The following is a 14,893-nucleotide window of genomic DNA, read 5'->3' on the forward strand; positions in this document are numbered from 1 at the left end:
CCCTGCACAAAACATTGCTCTGCACAAAGTCACACTCCATTCAAGACAAGAAGTTTTTTACTGCTTGTGAATAATCTATTTTAAATATATACAGTGCTGGTCAGAGTTATTTAAGCCGCTTGATTAAGAGTGAGAACCTACTCATCTTGAATGGACCAAAAAAAGCGAATGTTTTAGTTTCATCTTTCCATAGAACATTTGAAAAGTAACTGACACTACTGGAACTTCAAACGGGCATCGTTCTATGGTCAGAGTCTGGTCGTCCCTCTGCCCGTTTGAAGTTCCAGTAGTGTCAGTTACTTTTCAAATGTTCTATGGAAAGATGAAACTAAAACATTCGCTTTTTTTGGTCCATTCAAGATGAGTAGATTTTTCTCACTCTTAATTAAGCGTAGTAATGACTCCAGTATTTCATTATTAATTTAGTATAGGCAACATGACCGTACTTACTGGCTGACTCATGTGTTTCAGACTCTAATGGCTCTTTTCCACTACACAGTACCGGCTCGCCTCGACTCGACTCGACTCTGTTTGGTTTTCCACTGTGTAAAAGTTGTACCTGTACCTGCTTCCAGGTACTTTTTTCGTACCACCTCCGGCGAGGTTCTGAGCGAGCTGAGGCGATACTAAAATGTGACGTGAAAACACGGCAGACTGCTGATTGGTCAGAGAGAATCGTCACATTCACTGCGTCATCATAGCACGTGCCAGACGGAGTATCCTGAATAAAAAACAGCAAAAACAAAAACATCCAAAAACAGCATACACTCGATTTCCTCCATTGTCCTGTGTGTGTGGGTAGCGGGTGTGTCTCGTGTAAAAGATTAAGTCACGGCAGTTTCCTGCGGCGTCGCTATGACGACCAGGTACTATTGTGGAGGTACTATCTGCAATGGAAAACGGAGCGAAAAGCGAGGCGAGACAAGCTGAGTCGAGTCGAGTTGAGCTGGTACTGATAATGGAAAAGCGCCACAAGTCAAACTTTGAATGTCTTGTGGAAGCCTTCTCTGACCCGGAGAAATGTGCAGCCAGATTTCAGAGCAAGGAAATTTCCAGTGAGTATTCACTTTATCTGTTGCCCCAACCTTTATTTCTTTTTTCAGTGGAAAATAAATTTAGTTTTGAGGAATAACATTTCAGTATTTTTCTACAGAGATTGGACTTTAATGGCAACCAACAATCCCAATGTTCAAAGAAGGTTCAAATGTCTGTAATGCCAGCAGACTAGCACAAGACAAACAATTGTTTAAAAAATACATAAATGTGTATATATAATTTTAGAAAATGACAGATGGTTTTGCTAGATAAGAACCTGATTTCTCGACTGGGATTGTGTAGAGACTCTGAAGCTGCATTGAGACGGACATTTGAACCGTCTTGGAACATTGAGATCTTTGGTTGCCATTAAAGTATATGCCATTAAAAATATGGAAATGTTTTCCTTAAACTTAATTTCTTTTCCACTGAGGAAAGACAGACATGGATATCTTGTCACTCAGTATGAGTAAATTATCAGGAAATGTTCATTTTGAGGTGAACTAATCCTTTAAGGCTGATTTATACTTTTGCGTCAGACCGAAGCCCGAGCCTCTACGCTATAGGCTACACTGTTTCATTTATACTTCTGCATTGTTGTCCCTGTTGACGTACAATTACACATGCAGAAAGAAGCCTGTGAAACCCGAGGGAGGCGTTCTAGACCAATCACAGCGCTTCCGTCCACGTAAAATTGACGCATTGTTACATTTTGGGAGAGGTGCACGTCAGGGTGTGCTAAAGGGTACGCTATGTACACAGCCAACTCTGTAGCTACAGCGGGAGGTCGACGCATAACTATAAATTGGTCTTTACTTACTGCTTGAGAATCAAGTTTGGTAACAGTTTATTTTATTGGCTTAATGACATGTTTCAGACAGTCTTGCTTAGAAGAGCAGAGTGTGGCAATTCTTACCTTTTTGTTTGATTTCAATAATTGTACATTTTTGAATATTCTTTGTTTTTTTCGCCCTTAAGATGCTAGCGCACCTCTGAGCAAAGACCTGTTGACACCCAGTAAGTATTTATCTCATCGGTCACTTTTGTATTTTGTCAGGCCTTGTGAAATGTAAGAATATTCTGTTTTTCATGATTTCATCATAAAGCAAGAGGTCATGGGATTGATGGCTATTATTTGTTTAATAATTGTAAATAATCCTGTAATTTACAGGAAGCAGTATGCCATCTTCTCAACTCTGAGACAAATTGTGGGCGCTACGAACTGGAGTAAGGTAAAATAAATAAATAAAAGAATCTTACATTCTTTTATTTTTTTACTTTCATAAAAGCTTACAAACATTTTAAAGGTAAGATTCAAAGAATATGCTTTCATTCTCTTGTATAAGAAAATAGATCCGTTATAGTTTACGATCTTAACCCTCTGGGGACCAAGCTGTTTTTGGGGCCCTTGAGATGTTCTGACATGCTCTGACATTTGTGCTTTTTTCAGTTATTTATAAACATGTTAATGGCAAAGGTGTAAATTCACTCTATATAGCACAAACAGGCCTACCATAATATGCGAGCAACATGTATGTAGATGTTTGTATTTTTAAGAGAATAATGTTTATGCGTGGTTATTTAAAAAAATAAAAATGAAAGTTGCAGAAATAAGACCACAAAACTCATACAAAATATGTGCCCACAAGACTTTTGACTAATGGATGTTGTCCCTTTCAGTTCTAGCTTCAAAATTATGTGAAAATAGTCTTGCTTTATCGTTCACAAAAAAAAATACATTGATTTAAATGGTGTAAAACAGGTTTTGCTTGGAAAGCCAATATGCGAGGGGGAGGAGTAGTTTACACCTTAGTCCCACCCACTCTGCATAATGACTCTGCATAATTAGCCATTCATTCAGGTGTGACACTGACTGAGCCAATATATATTTTGAAGAAGACTTATATTGACCATTTAAGATTTTGCTTACATCTATCTTGTAAATATGTTTTGCTATTTTATTAAAAAGGTTACAATTACAACAATAATTGCAATTTCAGCAATATTTCTGCAAAAAAGTACTCTTTCTTTGTAAAAAAAAAAAAAAAAAGATTATAGGCCTACATTTTATCATATGTATTCATTAGTTTGAATATAGCCAACATTGGAACATCTTAGTCTATGACTTTATTTTTGACAAAATAGTATTTTATATATATGAGCAGAAAAGCTTATTTGATGTGACAGTATATTCTACAGTAAAAACTGTACCCAAATCTAGTCAACAAAATGTTGTCTTTCATACTTCGCCTGACTGTAACGCAGTAACTGTAACTGTAAAAGCAGTTTATTCTTTCACACACAGACGCGCGATTCATATTTAGGCTAAACACTCTTTACAAATATGTACCCTTCATTCATCTCACAGAAACGCGATTCATTTTAGGCTAAACAGTCTTTACAAATATGTACCCTTCATTCATCTCACAGAAACGCGATTCATTTTAGGCTAAACAGTCTTTACAAATATGTACCCTTCATTCATCTCACAGAAACGCGATTCATATTTAGGCTAAACAGTCTTTACAAATATGTACCCTTCATTCATCTCACAGAAACGCAATTCATATTATAGAAACGCGATTCATCTTTTTGTTTACATAAGCCTACAACGTTATTCTATAACGTTATTCCACATTAACACTTGAGAAAGGATAACTTAGCCTACCTCACTCCTCAGCGGGATCTGCTCCTCATATCAGCACGGAAAATTTTCTCCATAAGGTAGGCTATATTATGCCTCTTTGTTTACAGCTGATGTGGGCGTTTCACAGACTGAAATGGTTCTCAGAATTTGCGTTTGAATAGCACGCGCTCTCCGGGGCGTGGTCAAATTACTTTTGAATGGCTCGTAATGAGCTCGACTGGAGTCGCTCTCTTTTTATACAGATTACAGAAGCTGATAATATTTGTTTTTTATATAAATTACTTCATTTAAAAGCTGCGATCTCAAGCTTTATGCCCGTGGGTCTGTTTGCCTGTTTGACTGAATTTTCGCAGAGTTATAGATAATTTTCGAACGCGTTTCAAACGGGAGTTCACTGAAGGCAGAAATCGCATCATGTTAAAGTTTCTTTATTTGTCAAAAAGCAAAACACTTTATTTTTATTGTGAATATACAGAAAAAAAATAGAAACTGAACAGGATCGATTGATGTATTACACGAAAATGAAAGATCAAAATTAACAGAGCATTTAGTGTTTATTTTCATTGCTAAAAAAAAAAAACGAGCAATACGCGCGGGCGCGTTTTTGGTCCCCAGAGGGTTAATCATACATTTTGTTTCCATAGAGTAACCTCGCCTCATAACGAGGGCGTAACCTCACATTTACTCAGAGCTATGTCTGCAAGTCCAGATTTTCATGACGCTGATCATGACGACATTGTAAGTAACTTTTACTATTTTCTCCTTGTTTCATTTTACTGTGACTTGCGTTGTTTTTATTCATATCACTCTCATTTAATTGTTTTCCAGCTGCCTGTAAGACGTTCTACGAGACAGTACGCAGGAGCTTCAGGTACAAACAACCAGATCTGGCATTGCAGGCCGAAGCTGTGAAGAGTTCAGCTCGGAGTCGAGCGAGAAGAAAGAGGGTAAGATTTTTAGTCAATGTGACTATTTTTCACGTGCATTAATAGATGTTTTGTGTCCATACACAGTGCATCACAGTACTGATTGTCTGTATTGGTTGTTTTTACAGCTGCTAGAAGCGACACGGTGTGCTAGGTGAGGATGACGTGGGCATTTGGAAGTGCGCCACCATAGATCTGATGTCCGATGAAGTTCAACCACCAGCCAGGAGCTCACAGAGCTCTGTGCTACGCTGCAGTCGAGATTAGAGGCGACTCCTAAATACAGGGCAACGCACCACAGACGTTTTCAAAGTGGATCGAATTCAGAGAGAACGCCGCTAGTCACCTACAGCTCCGAAGATGAAAACAGACACTGAGCTTCCAATTTGTTGTGTGTGCAGATGATCTGTGCTTTGTACATAGGTGTATATTGTTTTGTGTTTGTGCTAATAAAGCTCTTTCTTTGAATAAACAGCATGTCCCTGGCAAATTTTCCTTTCCTTTATAAATTCATGTCCTTGATGGTAATAATAGTGTAGTCCATAGGTTAACAATGACATGAATATACCACAGAATAGCATATGAATATAAAAAAATAATTTATATATTAAATGAATATTATAATTTTTTGAATTTATAATGAGCGAGGGTGACCAATAGTAACAGATCTGCCAACCAATCACGAGTGATTTTTCTTGTTTAAACTACGTGGGTTCAACCAATAGTGAGTGAGGAAATTCAAGCCTTTCTCTGGCGGGAGCTGCTATTCATATGGTAATTAGAGCCATTCACACCTCCGGCGCGAGCGCACTGCATACGTCATGGTTCGTTTCCGACAATATTCGGCACAGACGCAGGCTGTAAGTTGTCGTTAACTGCCGAAAATTAGGGAGATTTACGGCCGTTTACGGGGTCGGAAATCCCAATTTTCATGCAGTGTGAGATCTGCTTTTGGGTTCACAGACAGAAAGTCAAACAGGTTTGGAACGTCACAAGGCTGAGGAAATTATTTAAATTTCACAACTATCACTTTAATAACCTTTCTAACAGTAAATTTTGTACTTTGCAGGGATCTCGGTAGGCTGAAATACAAGTTTGAACAAGAATAAAAATCCTCCTGTAGACCTGAAAATCACTGAAGTGCCTGGACCATCCACCAGAAAAGAGGAAAAACTAATGGAAAACGAATATTTTGTACCTTTTTACTTTTCTAACTCTTAAGTACCGCACATGTCCCTTGTGAATATTTTATTATTGATGGCATTTTATGTTGCAGCGAGTAGAGGTGCGGTCACATTTTTGAATTTCATGAAATTACACATGCAAAAAAAGTCCATTGACCATTGTCAGCAGTGTGGCGACGTAATGTATGAAGCACAGGAGTCACTTTCACACAGCTTTCTGTTGGTCAAATCCATAGACTGTAAAAAAAGATGGACGACACCCCTTCGCTCTCTTCCATTGGTGAGAACTGAAGCCGCCAGAGTCCCGATATGGCGCTGACATATTGGAACTTGAGTCTGCGCAGTAGCGATCTCGGGACCAGACCTGCGCAGTAGTGAGCAGGAAGTAAGCCTCAGGGAGAGTGCATTCTGCACAATTTTTAAAAAATTGATTGCAGTACGACAAGAGGCTTGATAAAATAAAGTAAATACAATCTTCTCAGTCCTCCGAAGATCCTGAAAAAATGTCCGTTGGTATTTCAGTGACTACTTCGCTCAGAAAACCTGTCAATCACAGCTGTCAATCATGACGTTACACCACCGCATCACGTAACTAACTAAAAACCAACTTATTTTTGAAACAGACACTTGAACTTACATCAGCGTGATAAAAATGACAGCAAATGAAAGAAACCACCTTTGGAAAAAAGATATTTGAAGTGTAATTTAATTGTTTAGTTGGTCTCACATCTCGTTGAATAACACAGGGAGGCGGGGCTTATGACCTATACTAGGACCAGTCACCGGGAGGCGATTGAGACGTTTTGGCTTCACTTTTCAGGGCTTGTGCGGCATGCTTGGTCAAATCCAGCGAATTCCAGTGACCAAGTGGGTCCCATAGTGACATATTTGACCACAAACGAATTTGCTGATCGTGTGGATTCTTATTGAAATGACTGGAATTCACTAGTGAACATTCACAGAACAGATAATTTTACTGCACCTTAATACTGTTTCCAGGACGAAGCCTCTACTTCCTCTATCTTGTTTCATGAGAATACTCAACAACCATTTATGAACACTGTTGATTCAAGTCACACATTTAAGCTTTTCAAAAGCCATAGTGTACATTACAGTCTCCTGTCTAATGGCATCCCAGACTTCAACATTTTATGATTCAAAATAGCTGAATAACTAACCATTAGAGATTTCAGTATAGAGATAAAGGTTAGGACCATAATTTTCAGGAATATTACAGCATAATGAGTGTATATTAGCACTGTTTGTTTGTTTTTGGCATCTGATAGAGCTTTTGGACAAGGAAACAATGATGTCAGACTTACCATCGGACTGAAACACAAATGTTTTAAAGTTAAGTGAAGATGGACATTTTTAATTAGTCAAAATTTATTTATTTTTACATTCATTTATTTCGTGGAACAAATGTGTTTCCATGCATTTTGTTGAAATGTCATTTCTTGTATAGCCTATTGTATATACATGGTTGATTATTCATGTTGCTTATGTAATTTTTTGTGTATTCATTGATATTAATGATATTAATAGCTTTTTTTCTCATGTGCATGGAAGTGTATGTATATAAAATATGTAATAAACAATTCTTATTTTGTATTTGGTTCAATTTGTTTATTATAATAGAAGTCAAAGGTAACCATACAACATGAAATTATATATTTTAAAAAATGAACATTGGTTCCAAGAGGCACCCAAAGTGGTTCCACACAGTGCCTTATATAAGAGTTCATCAGGAAACTTGTGGTTCCTCTGAGAACCGCCCCTTTTTAAAGGGTGCCTAGAGGATCTAAAGACGGTTCCGCCGGTGTAGCAAAGTGAAGAACCCTAAAAGGTTCCTCCAGGCACCTTTTATTTTTACAGAGTAGGTGAGGAGGTCTTCATTCCAGATTTCTCTATTCCCCATTTCTCTATCTTCTCACCCCATCATGCCAGCTGTAAATGGTTCTGGGTTTCTCCTTCCTTACCCCTCATCTCAGTGTTTCTCCTTCCTCTCACCCCCTCATGTCTTTATGTTTCTCTGAGGTGGTACAGTAAGATTGAGCTTATATACATCACAGAGAGACTTACAACTTCCTTGTAAGGTAGCAAAACATGTTGCTTATGTTTAAAGATAGAATGTATACCTAATGCACATGGTACAATCCACTATCCACATTAAGAAACTATTTCTTCAGTGTATACATTAGTGGTGTATACAGCTGTATTATACAAATGGTACATTTGCATCAGTTGAAACATTCATTCTCCTTGCAAAGAGCAAGCCAACTGTACACATTTGAAGTATCATCATTTTAACATCTCTGCTAAGTGAACATTGCATACCTCTAAGCAAAATATAACTCTACCAGCTCCCTGCTCAGCACACATGCACAAACATAGTCTGGCTTCACAAAAAACATTATGAAATTATAAAGAAAATGAATAAAGAAAAATAATAATAAAAAAATTACATTAAACAGTAAAGTTTTAGTCTTCAAGCAAGGACATTGTGTAATATAACTCTGATTGTATTCGTCTGAAAGAAGAATGTCATATACACCTAGGATGACTTGAGGGTGAGTAAATCATGGGCTATTTAAATTTTTGGGTGAACTATCCCCTTTAAAATGCTTTCTCAATGGATCTCCCAGCGCTGTGTAGTAATGTTGTTGCGTGATCGAGATCGGTCCACGAGTAAACCGCTGTATTGCTCCGAGCTGATAAACTGTTTTTTAACATGGTTTCGTTTGCCGTGTGATGTTTCTCATATGCGGCAGAAATGGCAGCTCTCGCACCGGCAGGAAAAAAGTCACAAAATGTGACCATTTACTCTCAGTCATGAGCGCCACCTGCTGCCAGAGAGCGAATGTGTGTTTTTTTGTGTGTTTTTTTTTGCATTGATCAGAACTGACAAATTAAATATCAATCAATGAACAAAGTGTCCTGTGCTCACCACACACCGGCTATAGGTGGAGAGGAGAGATTTGGCTATAGGGTGATGTGTGGCTAACTTACACAAAAGAAGCTCAGCAACTTACTGTGATCTCAGACTGTGGTGATGTGGTTTCTCCCCTGCATGGATCTTCATATGTGGCTTCAGGTGAGTTTTGAAAGAGAAACTTGTTCCACACTGATCTCACGTGTGCAGCTTCTCTCCGCTGTGGATCCTCTCATGTGATTTCAGACTTGCAGACTGAGTGAATCTCTTGTCACAGTGTGAACACTTGTAAGGTTTTTCTCCAGTGTGAATTCTCTGGTGCAGTTTTAAACAGCTCGCTGTCATAAAAGTCTTTTCACACTCAAAGCACATGTACTCTCTCACACCAGTATGAACTTTCTCATGCTTATGTAAATATGTCAGCAGTGAAAAACTCTTTCCACACACAGAACATGAATGTGGCTTCTCCTTCGTATGAACTGTCAGGTGTGTCTTCAGGACTGATGCCCTACGAAATGTTTTGCTGCATTGATCACATGTGAACGGCTTCTCTCCGGTGTGGATCATCATGTGTCTCTTAAGACAACGTTTGTTTGTGAAACTGTTTCCACATTGATGGCATACATGCGGCTTCTCTCTGCTGTGGATCCTCATGTGTAGTTTCAGGTCAGCTTTAAAAACAAAACTCTTTCCACACTGATCACACGTGAACGGCTTCTCTCCAGTGTGGATTTTCTCATGTGATTTCAGATTTGATGACTGACTGAATCTCTTGTCACAGTGTGAACACTTGTAAGGTTTTTCTCCAGTGTGAATTCTCTGGTGCCGTTTTAAACATTGCGCTGTAGTAAAAGTCTTCTCACACTCAAAGCACATGTACTCTCTCACACCAGTGTGTATTTTCTGGTGTAATTGTAAACTATACAGCTGTGAAAAACTCTTTCCACACACAGAACATGAATGCGGCTTCTCCTTCGTATGAACTGTCAGGTGTCTCTTCAGGTCTGTTGCCCTACGAAATGTTTTGCAGCATTGATCACATGTGAACGGCTTCTCTCCGGTGTGGATCCTCATGTGAACATTAAGAGGACCTTTTTTTGTGAAACTGTTTCCACATTGATGGCATACATGCGGCTTCTCTCCAGTGTGGATCCTCATGTGTATTTTCAGGTCAGCTTTAGAAGCAAAACTCTTTCCACACTGATCACACGTGAACGGCTTCTCTCCAGTGTGGATCCTCTCATGTGTTTTCAGAGTTGCTGATAATCTGAATCTCTTGTCACAGTGTGAACACTTGTAAGGTTTTTCTCCAGTGTGAATCCTCTTATGTATTTTCAGAGATGATGAATCACTGAATCTCTTGTCACAGTGTGAACACTTGTAAGGTTTTTCTCCAGTGTGAATCCTCTCATGTATTTTCAGAGATGCTGAGCGACTGAATCTCTTGTGACACTGATCACACGTGAACGGCTTCTCTCCAGTGTGGATTTTCTCATGTGATTTCAGATTTACTGACTGAGTGAATCTCTTGTCACAGTGTGAACACTTGTAAGGTTTTTCTCCAGTGTGAATCCTCTGGTGCAGTTTTAAACAGCTCGCTGTCATAAAAGTCTTCTCACACTCAAAGCACATGTACTCTCTCACACCAGTATGTATTTTCTCATGTCTATGTAAATATGGCAGCCGTGAAAAACTCTTTCCACACACAGAACATGAATGCGGCTTCTCCTTCATATGAACTGTCAGGTGTGTGTTCAGGTTTGATGCCTGAAGAAATGATTTGCCGCATTGATCACATGAGAACGGCTTCTCTCCGGTGTGGATCATCATGTGACTTTCAAGGTGTGATGATCGGGTGAAACTCTTCTCACACTGATCACATCTCCTCGCTCTATCCTCTATCTATCCTCCTCGCTCTCTTCCATCAGGTCTGACATGAAAGAAAAAAATCATTAAATTAAATTCAGTAAATTGAAATAATTCAGAGCCCTGATGTAATAGTAGAAAGTAGACAACTGTTATAAAATATTATGATAATTTGATGCCTTTTTATAAATTGATTATATGTCCTTGAAACTTTCCATGAGGGTTTTTCCTGTATAGAGAATTATGAGGCGGTCGCCTCCGTCAAATTTCGTGCCGCCTCCGGCTCTCGGCAAAACTCGGACAGACAATCACATGGTCAGATACAGTTTTTCCACCATGACGGTTCTGTTGCGGTTACCGCTTGTGTCCATTGATTCTCAAACCGTATAGTGCTGCGCGGATCGCGGATAATCCGCGGGTCAGGCGAACCGAGTAATAAAAACATTCCATTCCAATTAATCGAGGGTGGATGACAGATAAATCATTATAATAATGTGTTGAGTTTAAAAATAAAAAATAATTAGGGAATCACCGAAAACGTGAGGATGATTCTGTTATATTTCATTTAATGTAAGTGGCGATTGATAGCCTATAGCTGATAATAATATAGGCCTACCTAATGTACTGACGGTAACAAAGTTGCGCTGTTGAGGCTGGCGCAGTTAATTATAACATATTATAGTTAAAGGAGTCATAACCTAGTATTACCTTGGATACCCACGCTCTATTATAGTCTTTCAGGCCCTTCTAAAAAAGAAAAGTGGAAAAGAATAGAAACACAGAGCTCCTCTGACCCTTATTTCTGAAGGCATTATTGTCTCGCGCGATATATTGGCTGTCGTGGACGGTCATTGTAATAATGCAAATGAGGGGCGCGTTGATTGGTGGCAGGAAGGAGGGAATGAACCCGACCTGGCCGTGACCTACAGAAGTCAACAACAGAGCAACTCACGTGTGCACCACGTTTCTGCATCTTTCACGGTCGAGTGCGTACTTCGAATCGGAATTCAGTAATGGCGGCGCTCTATGGAGGTATTTTTGGTGCAAAACTACTGAACGCCTGTGACAGTGGAATTTGAAGTTGTAGAGAATAGCCACACATGTGTATCAGTAAATTTGAAGTCACAGAGAGAAATGTTTTAAGAGTTGCAAACTTGTAGACTTTTTTTTATCTTCCACAAACACAACACAACAGTCACACCTTCTCAAATTCTTCATTGCAGGTGCACAAATCCTATTCTACAAATCACAAATTAAGAAACTCATACGCTCACATTTTTGCTACAGTTGCTGCAGTGAATATGGTGCAAAACGCATTTACACACCCGCATCAAGAAATGTGAAGTCACGGAGAAATTTTGCTCATCGATCTGCAAATCAGTATGTGAATTCATCCATTGAGAGTTGCACACTTGTAGAATATTTTCTCACAAATGTCTTGTATATTTTTCTAGCACAAACACAACTACAGCTGCTTGAATCTGCTGCGACGAATCTCAAACACTGTTTTTCGCTTTCAAGTGACAAGTTTCGCGCGCTCTCCCTTTTGCACCAAGTGCACCGTGAAATGTGGGGCAAAAGTGAGTTGTGCATCTGTAGAGGCAGTGGGCGGAGCCTACATGAATATTCATGAGTTTCCCGGGCATGTGCGTGGAACTGCTCATTCTAGTTCACGCTCCTCGTTTCTCAGCAGGTTTAATGGATTATTTCAAAAAAGGTAAATATACAATTGTGTATCGTTTTGTTAAATTCATAATGTTTTTATTAATTCGTCACTGACTGAATGATTGCTGGCATTCACTTCGTGTAGGCCTATATACAGTAGCTACAGCAAACTTCAACTCGCCGTATAAATTGCACCTTGCGAAGCTTTAAAACTGTGGCTTTTACTAATTATTATCATTTGTTGATTGCAATAAATTAAATAAACCCTCATAAATGAATCTGGGCTAACACTTTTTAAAATATATATATAATATATCCTGGTCTGATTGTTCTTAAATTCTTGTTCGTTTAAATAAGCCAAATCATTTAAGACCAAACTCAAGCATGAATGTGTTGCTTTAATATAAACAAAATTGTATGGACAAAAGTGGATAAATTACATTTGATACAACTAGGTTAATGTAAATGAGAAACAAAAAACACTTAACATTATTTTACGGAATAAGAGCATGCGCGTGGAACTGCTCATTCTAGTTCACGCTCCTCGTTTCTCAGCAGGTTTAATGGATTATTTAAAAAAAGGTAAATATAGTTTCAGCGCGAACTTAAACTACAATTGTGTATCATTTCATAAAGTTCATAATGTTTTTATTAGTTTGCACGTTTTGTGCATTCGTTAATGACTAAATGCTGTCATTCACTTCGTGTAGGCCTATATAAAGCACAGCAAACTTCAACTCGTTCATTTCGTTGTGCTTTTCCTCTGTACATTGCAATGCTTTAAACTGTATTTTGTTACCATTTGTTGAATGTCACTGCAATAAAAAAATAAAAATAAAATAACGTTCCACTTTTACCGTAAAACCAAAAATTCCAGAACACCTGAATGATTACAGCAACACTTATTTCCAACAGAAGAGCAGAATATTCCTAAATACATGAACCATTACCATTTAATTTATTTATTGCTAAGCTCTTCTGATACCTTACCTTATGAAGCTTTACAACTGTGTCATCTCTGGCAATAATCTCTGGGAAATAACTCCACAACCATATCCGTGTCCAAATAAACATTTTGCACCCTATACTGATGTTTCTCTTTGCATGTTCTTTCTTTGACCTTATGTGTTGCTCTGTGTGCCTGGATGATACACAATGATGACCATTGATACAAATGCATGATCTACTTCTGACTTGAACTCTTGAAAATGAAACCTTTAAACTTTGTTGGATCAATGTTAAAACATGACATTCTGGCATTTAAGATTTGCATGACAAAAGTTTGGAATCAATATGATTTAAGAAATGTTATACTTTTATAGCAGGCAAGGTCAATTTCCACACTTCATTAAGCAGCACAACCATTTTCAACTGTGATAATAATCAGAAATGTTTCTTGAGCAGCAAATCAGTATTAGAATGATTTCTGATTTCTGATTTTTTTTTAAACATTAAAATAGAAAACAGTTGATACAAATATTTCACAATATTACTGTTTTTCAGATAAATGTAGTCTTGGTACCTTAGAGGTACCTTACCTTAGAACCTTACTAATACCAAACTTTTGAACTGTGTATATTATTAAATCAAAACCAGCTCAAGCACACCTTGCAGTCAATACATTAAAAATAATATTGTTACATTATTTTGCCAGTATGTTTGTAAATATTTTTTTTTAGAACATCAAATTGGTGGCTTATTATATTCCGTAAAATAATGTTAAGTGTTTTTTGTTTCTCATTTACATTAACCTAGTTGTATCAAATGTAATTTATCCACTTTTGTCCATACAATTTTGTTTATATTAAAGCAACACATTCATGCTTGAGTTTGGTCTTAAATGATTTGGCTTATTTAAACGAACAAGAATTTAAGAACAATCACACCAGGATATATTATATATATATATTAAAAAGTGTTAGCCCACAGATACATTTATGAGGGTTTATTTAATTTATTGCAATCAACAAATGATAATAATTAGTAAAAGCCACAGTTTTAAAGCTTTGCAAGGTGCAATTTATACGGCGAGTTGAAGTTTGCTGTAGCTACTGTATATAGGCCTACACGAAGTGAATGCCAGCAATCATTCAGTCAGTGACGAATTAATAAAAACATTATGAATTTAACAAAACGATACACAATTGTAGTTTAAGTTCGCGCTGAAACTATATTTACCTTTTTTGAAATAATCCATTAAACCTGCTGAGAAACGAGGAGCGTGAACTAGAATGAGCAGTTCCACGCACATGCCCGGGAAACTCATGAATATTCATGTAGGCTCCGCCCACTGTCTCTACAGATGCACAACTCACTTTTGCCCCACATTTCACGGTGCACTTGGTGCAAAAGGGAGAGCGCGCGAAACTTGTCACTTGAAAGCGAAAAACAGTGTTTGAGATTGGTGGCAGCAGATTCAAGCAGCTGTAGTTATGTACTTGTGTTTGTGCTAGAAAAATATACAAGACATTTGTGAGAAAATATTCTACAAGTGTGCAACTCTCATTGGATGAATTCACATACTGATTTGCAGATGAGCAAAATTTCTCCGTGACTTCACATTTCTTGATGCGGGTGTGTAAATGCGTTTTGCACCATATTCACTGCAGCAACTGTAGCAAAAATGTGAGCGTATGAG

General features: G+C 38.0%; 1 protein-coding gene and 1 long non-coding RNA gene across 4 annotated transcripts in view; one reads left to right on the top strand and one right to left on the bottom strand.

Moving 5' to 3' along the window:
* Positions 1–975: 975 nt before the first annotated feature.
* On the top strand, positions 976–5,171 carry LOC309478179. 3 transcript variants are annotated; one of them, XR_014198846.1, is made up of 5 exons: positions 976–2,052; positions 2,207–2,342; positions 4,327–4,420; positions 4,511–4,629; positions 4,737–5,171. It is a non-coding gene; the product is annotated as an uncharacterized lncRNA (long non-coding RNA). The 3 variants fall into 3 exon arrangements; XR_014198845.1 differs by having other exon boundaries at positions 4,327–4,629; XR_014198847.1 differs by having other exon boundaries at positions 2,207–2,267; positions 4,327–4,629.
* A 2,308-nt stretch (positions 5,172–7,479) lies between these two features.
* The window catches only part of LOC309477708 (uncharacterized protein), a 36,863-nt gene continuing 29,449 nt past the window's right edge, over positions 7,480–14,893 (bottom strand). Inside the window, exon 2 of the mRNA XM_082141075.1 lies at positions 7,480–10,654. Within this exon, the coding sequence (XP_081997201.1) occupies positions 8,923–10,554 (1,632 nt within the window). The 5' untranslated portion in view covers positions 10,555–10,654 and the 3' untranslated portion in view covers positions 7,480–8,922. The remainder of the gene's footprint in view (positions 10,655–14,893) is intronic.

The sequence above is a fragment of the Leuciscus leuciscus genome (genome assembly GCF_965113295.1).
Source record: "Leuciscus leuciscus genome assembly, chromosome: 1".
Lineage (NCBI taxonomy): Eukaryota > Metazoa > Chordata > Actinopteri > Cypriniformes > Leuciscidae > Leuciscus > Leuciscus leuciscus.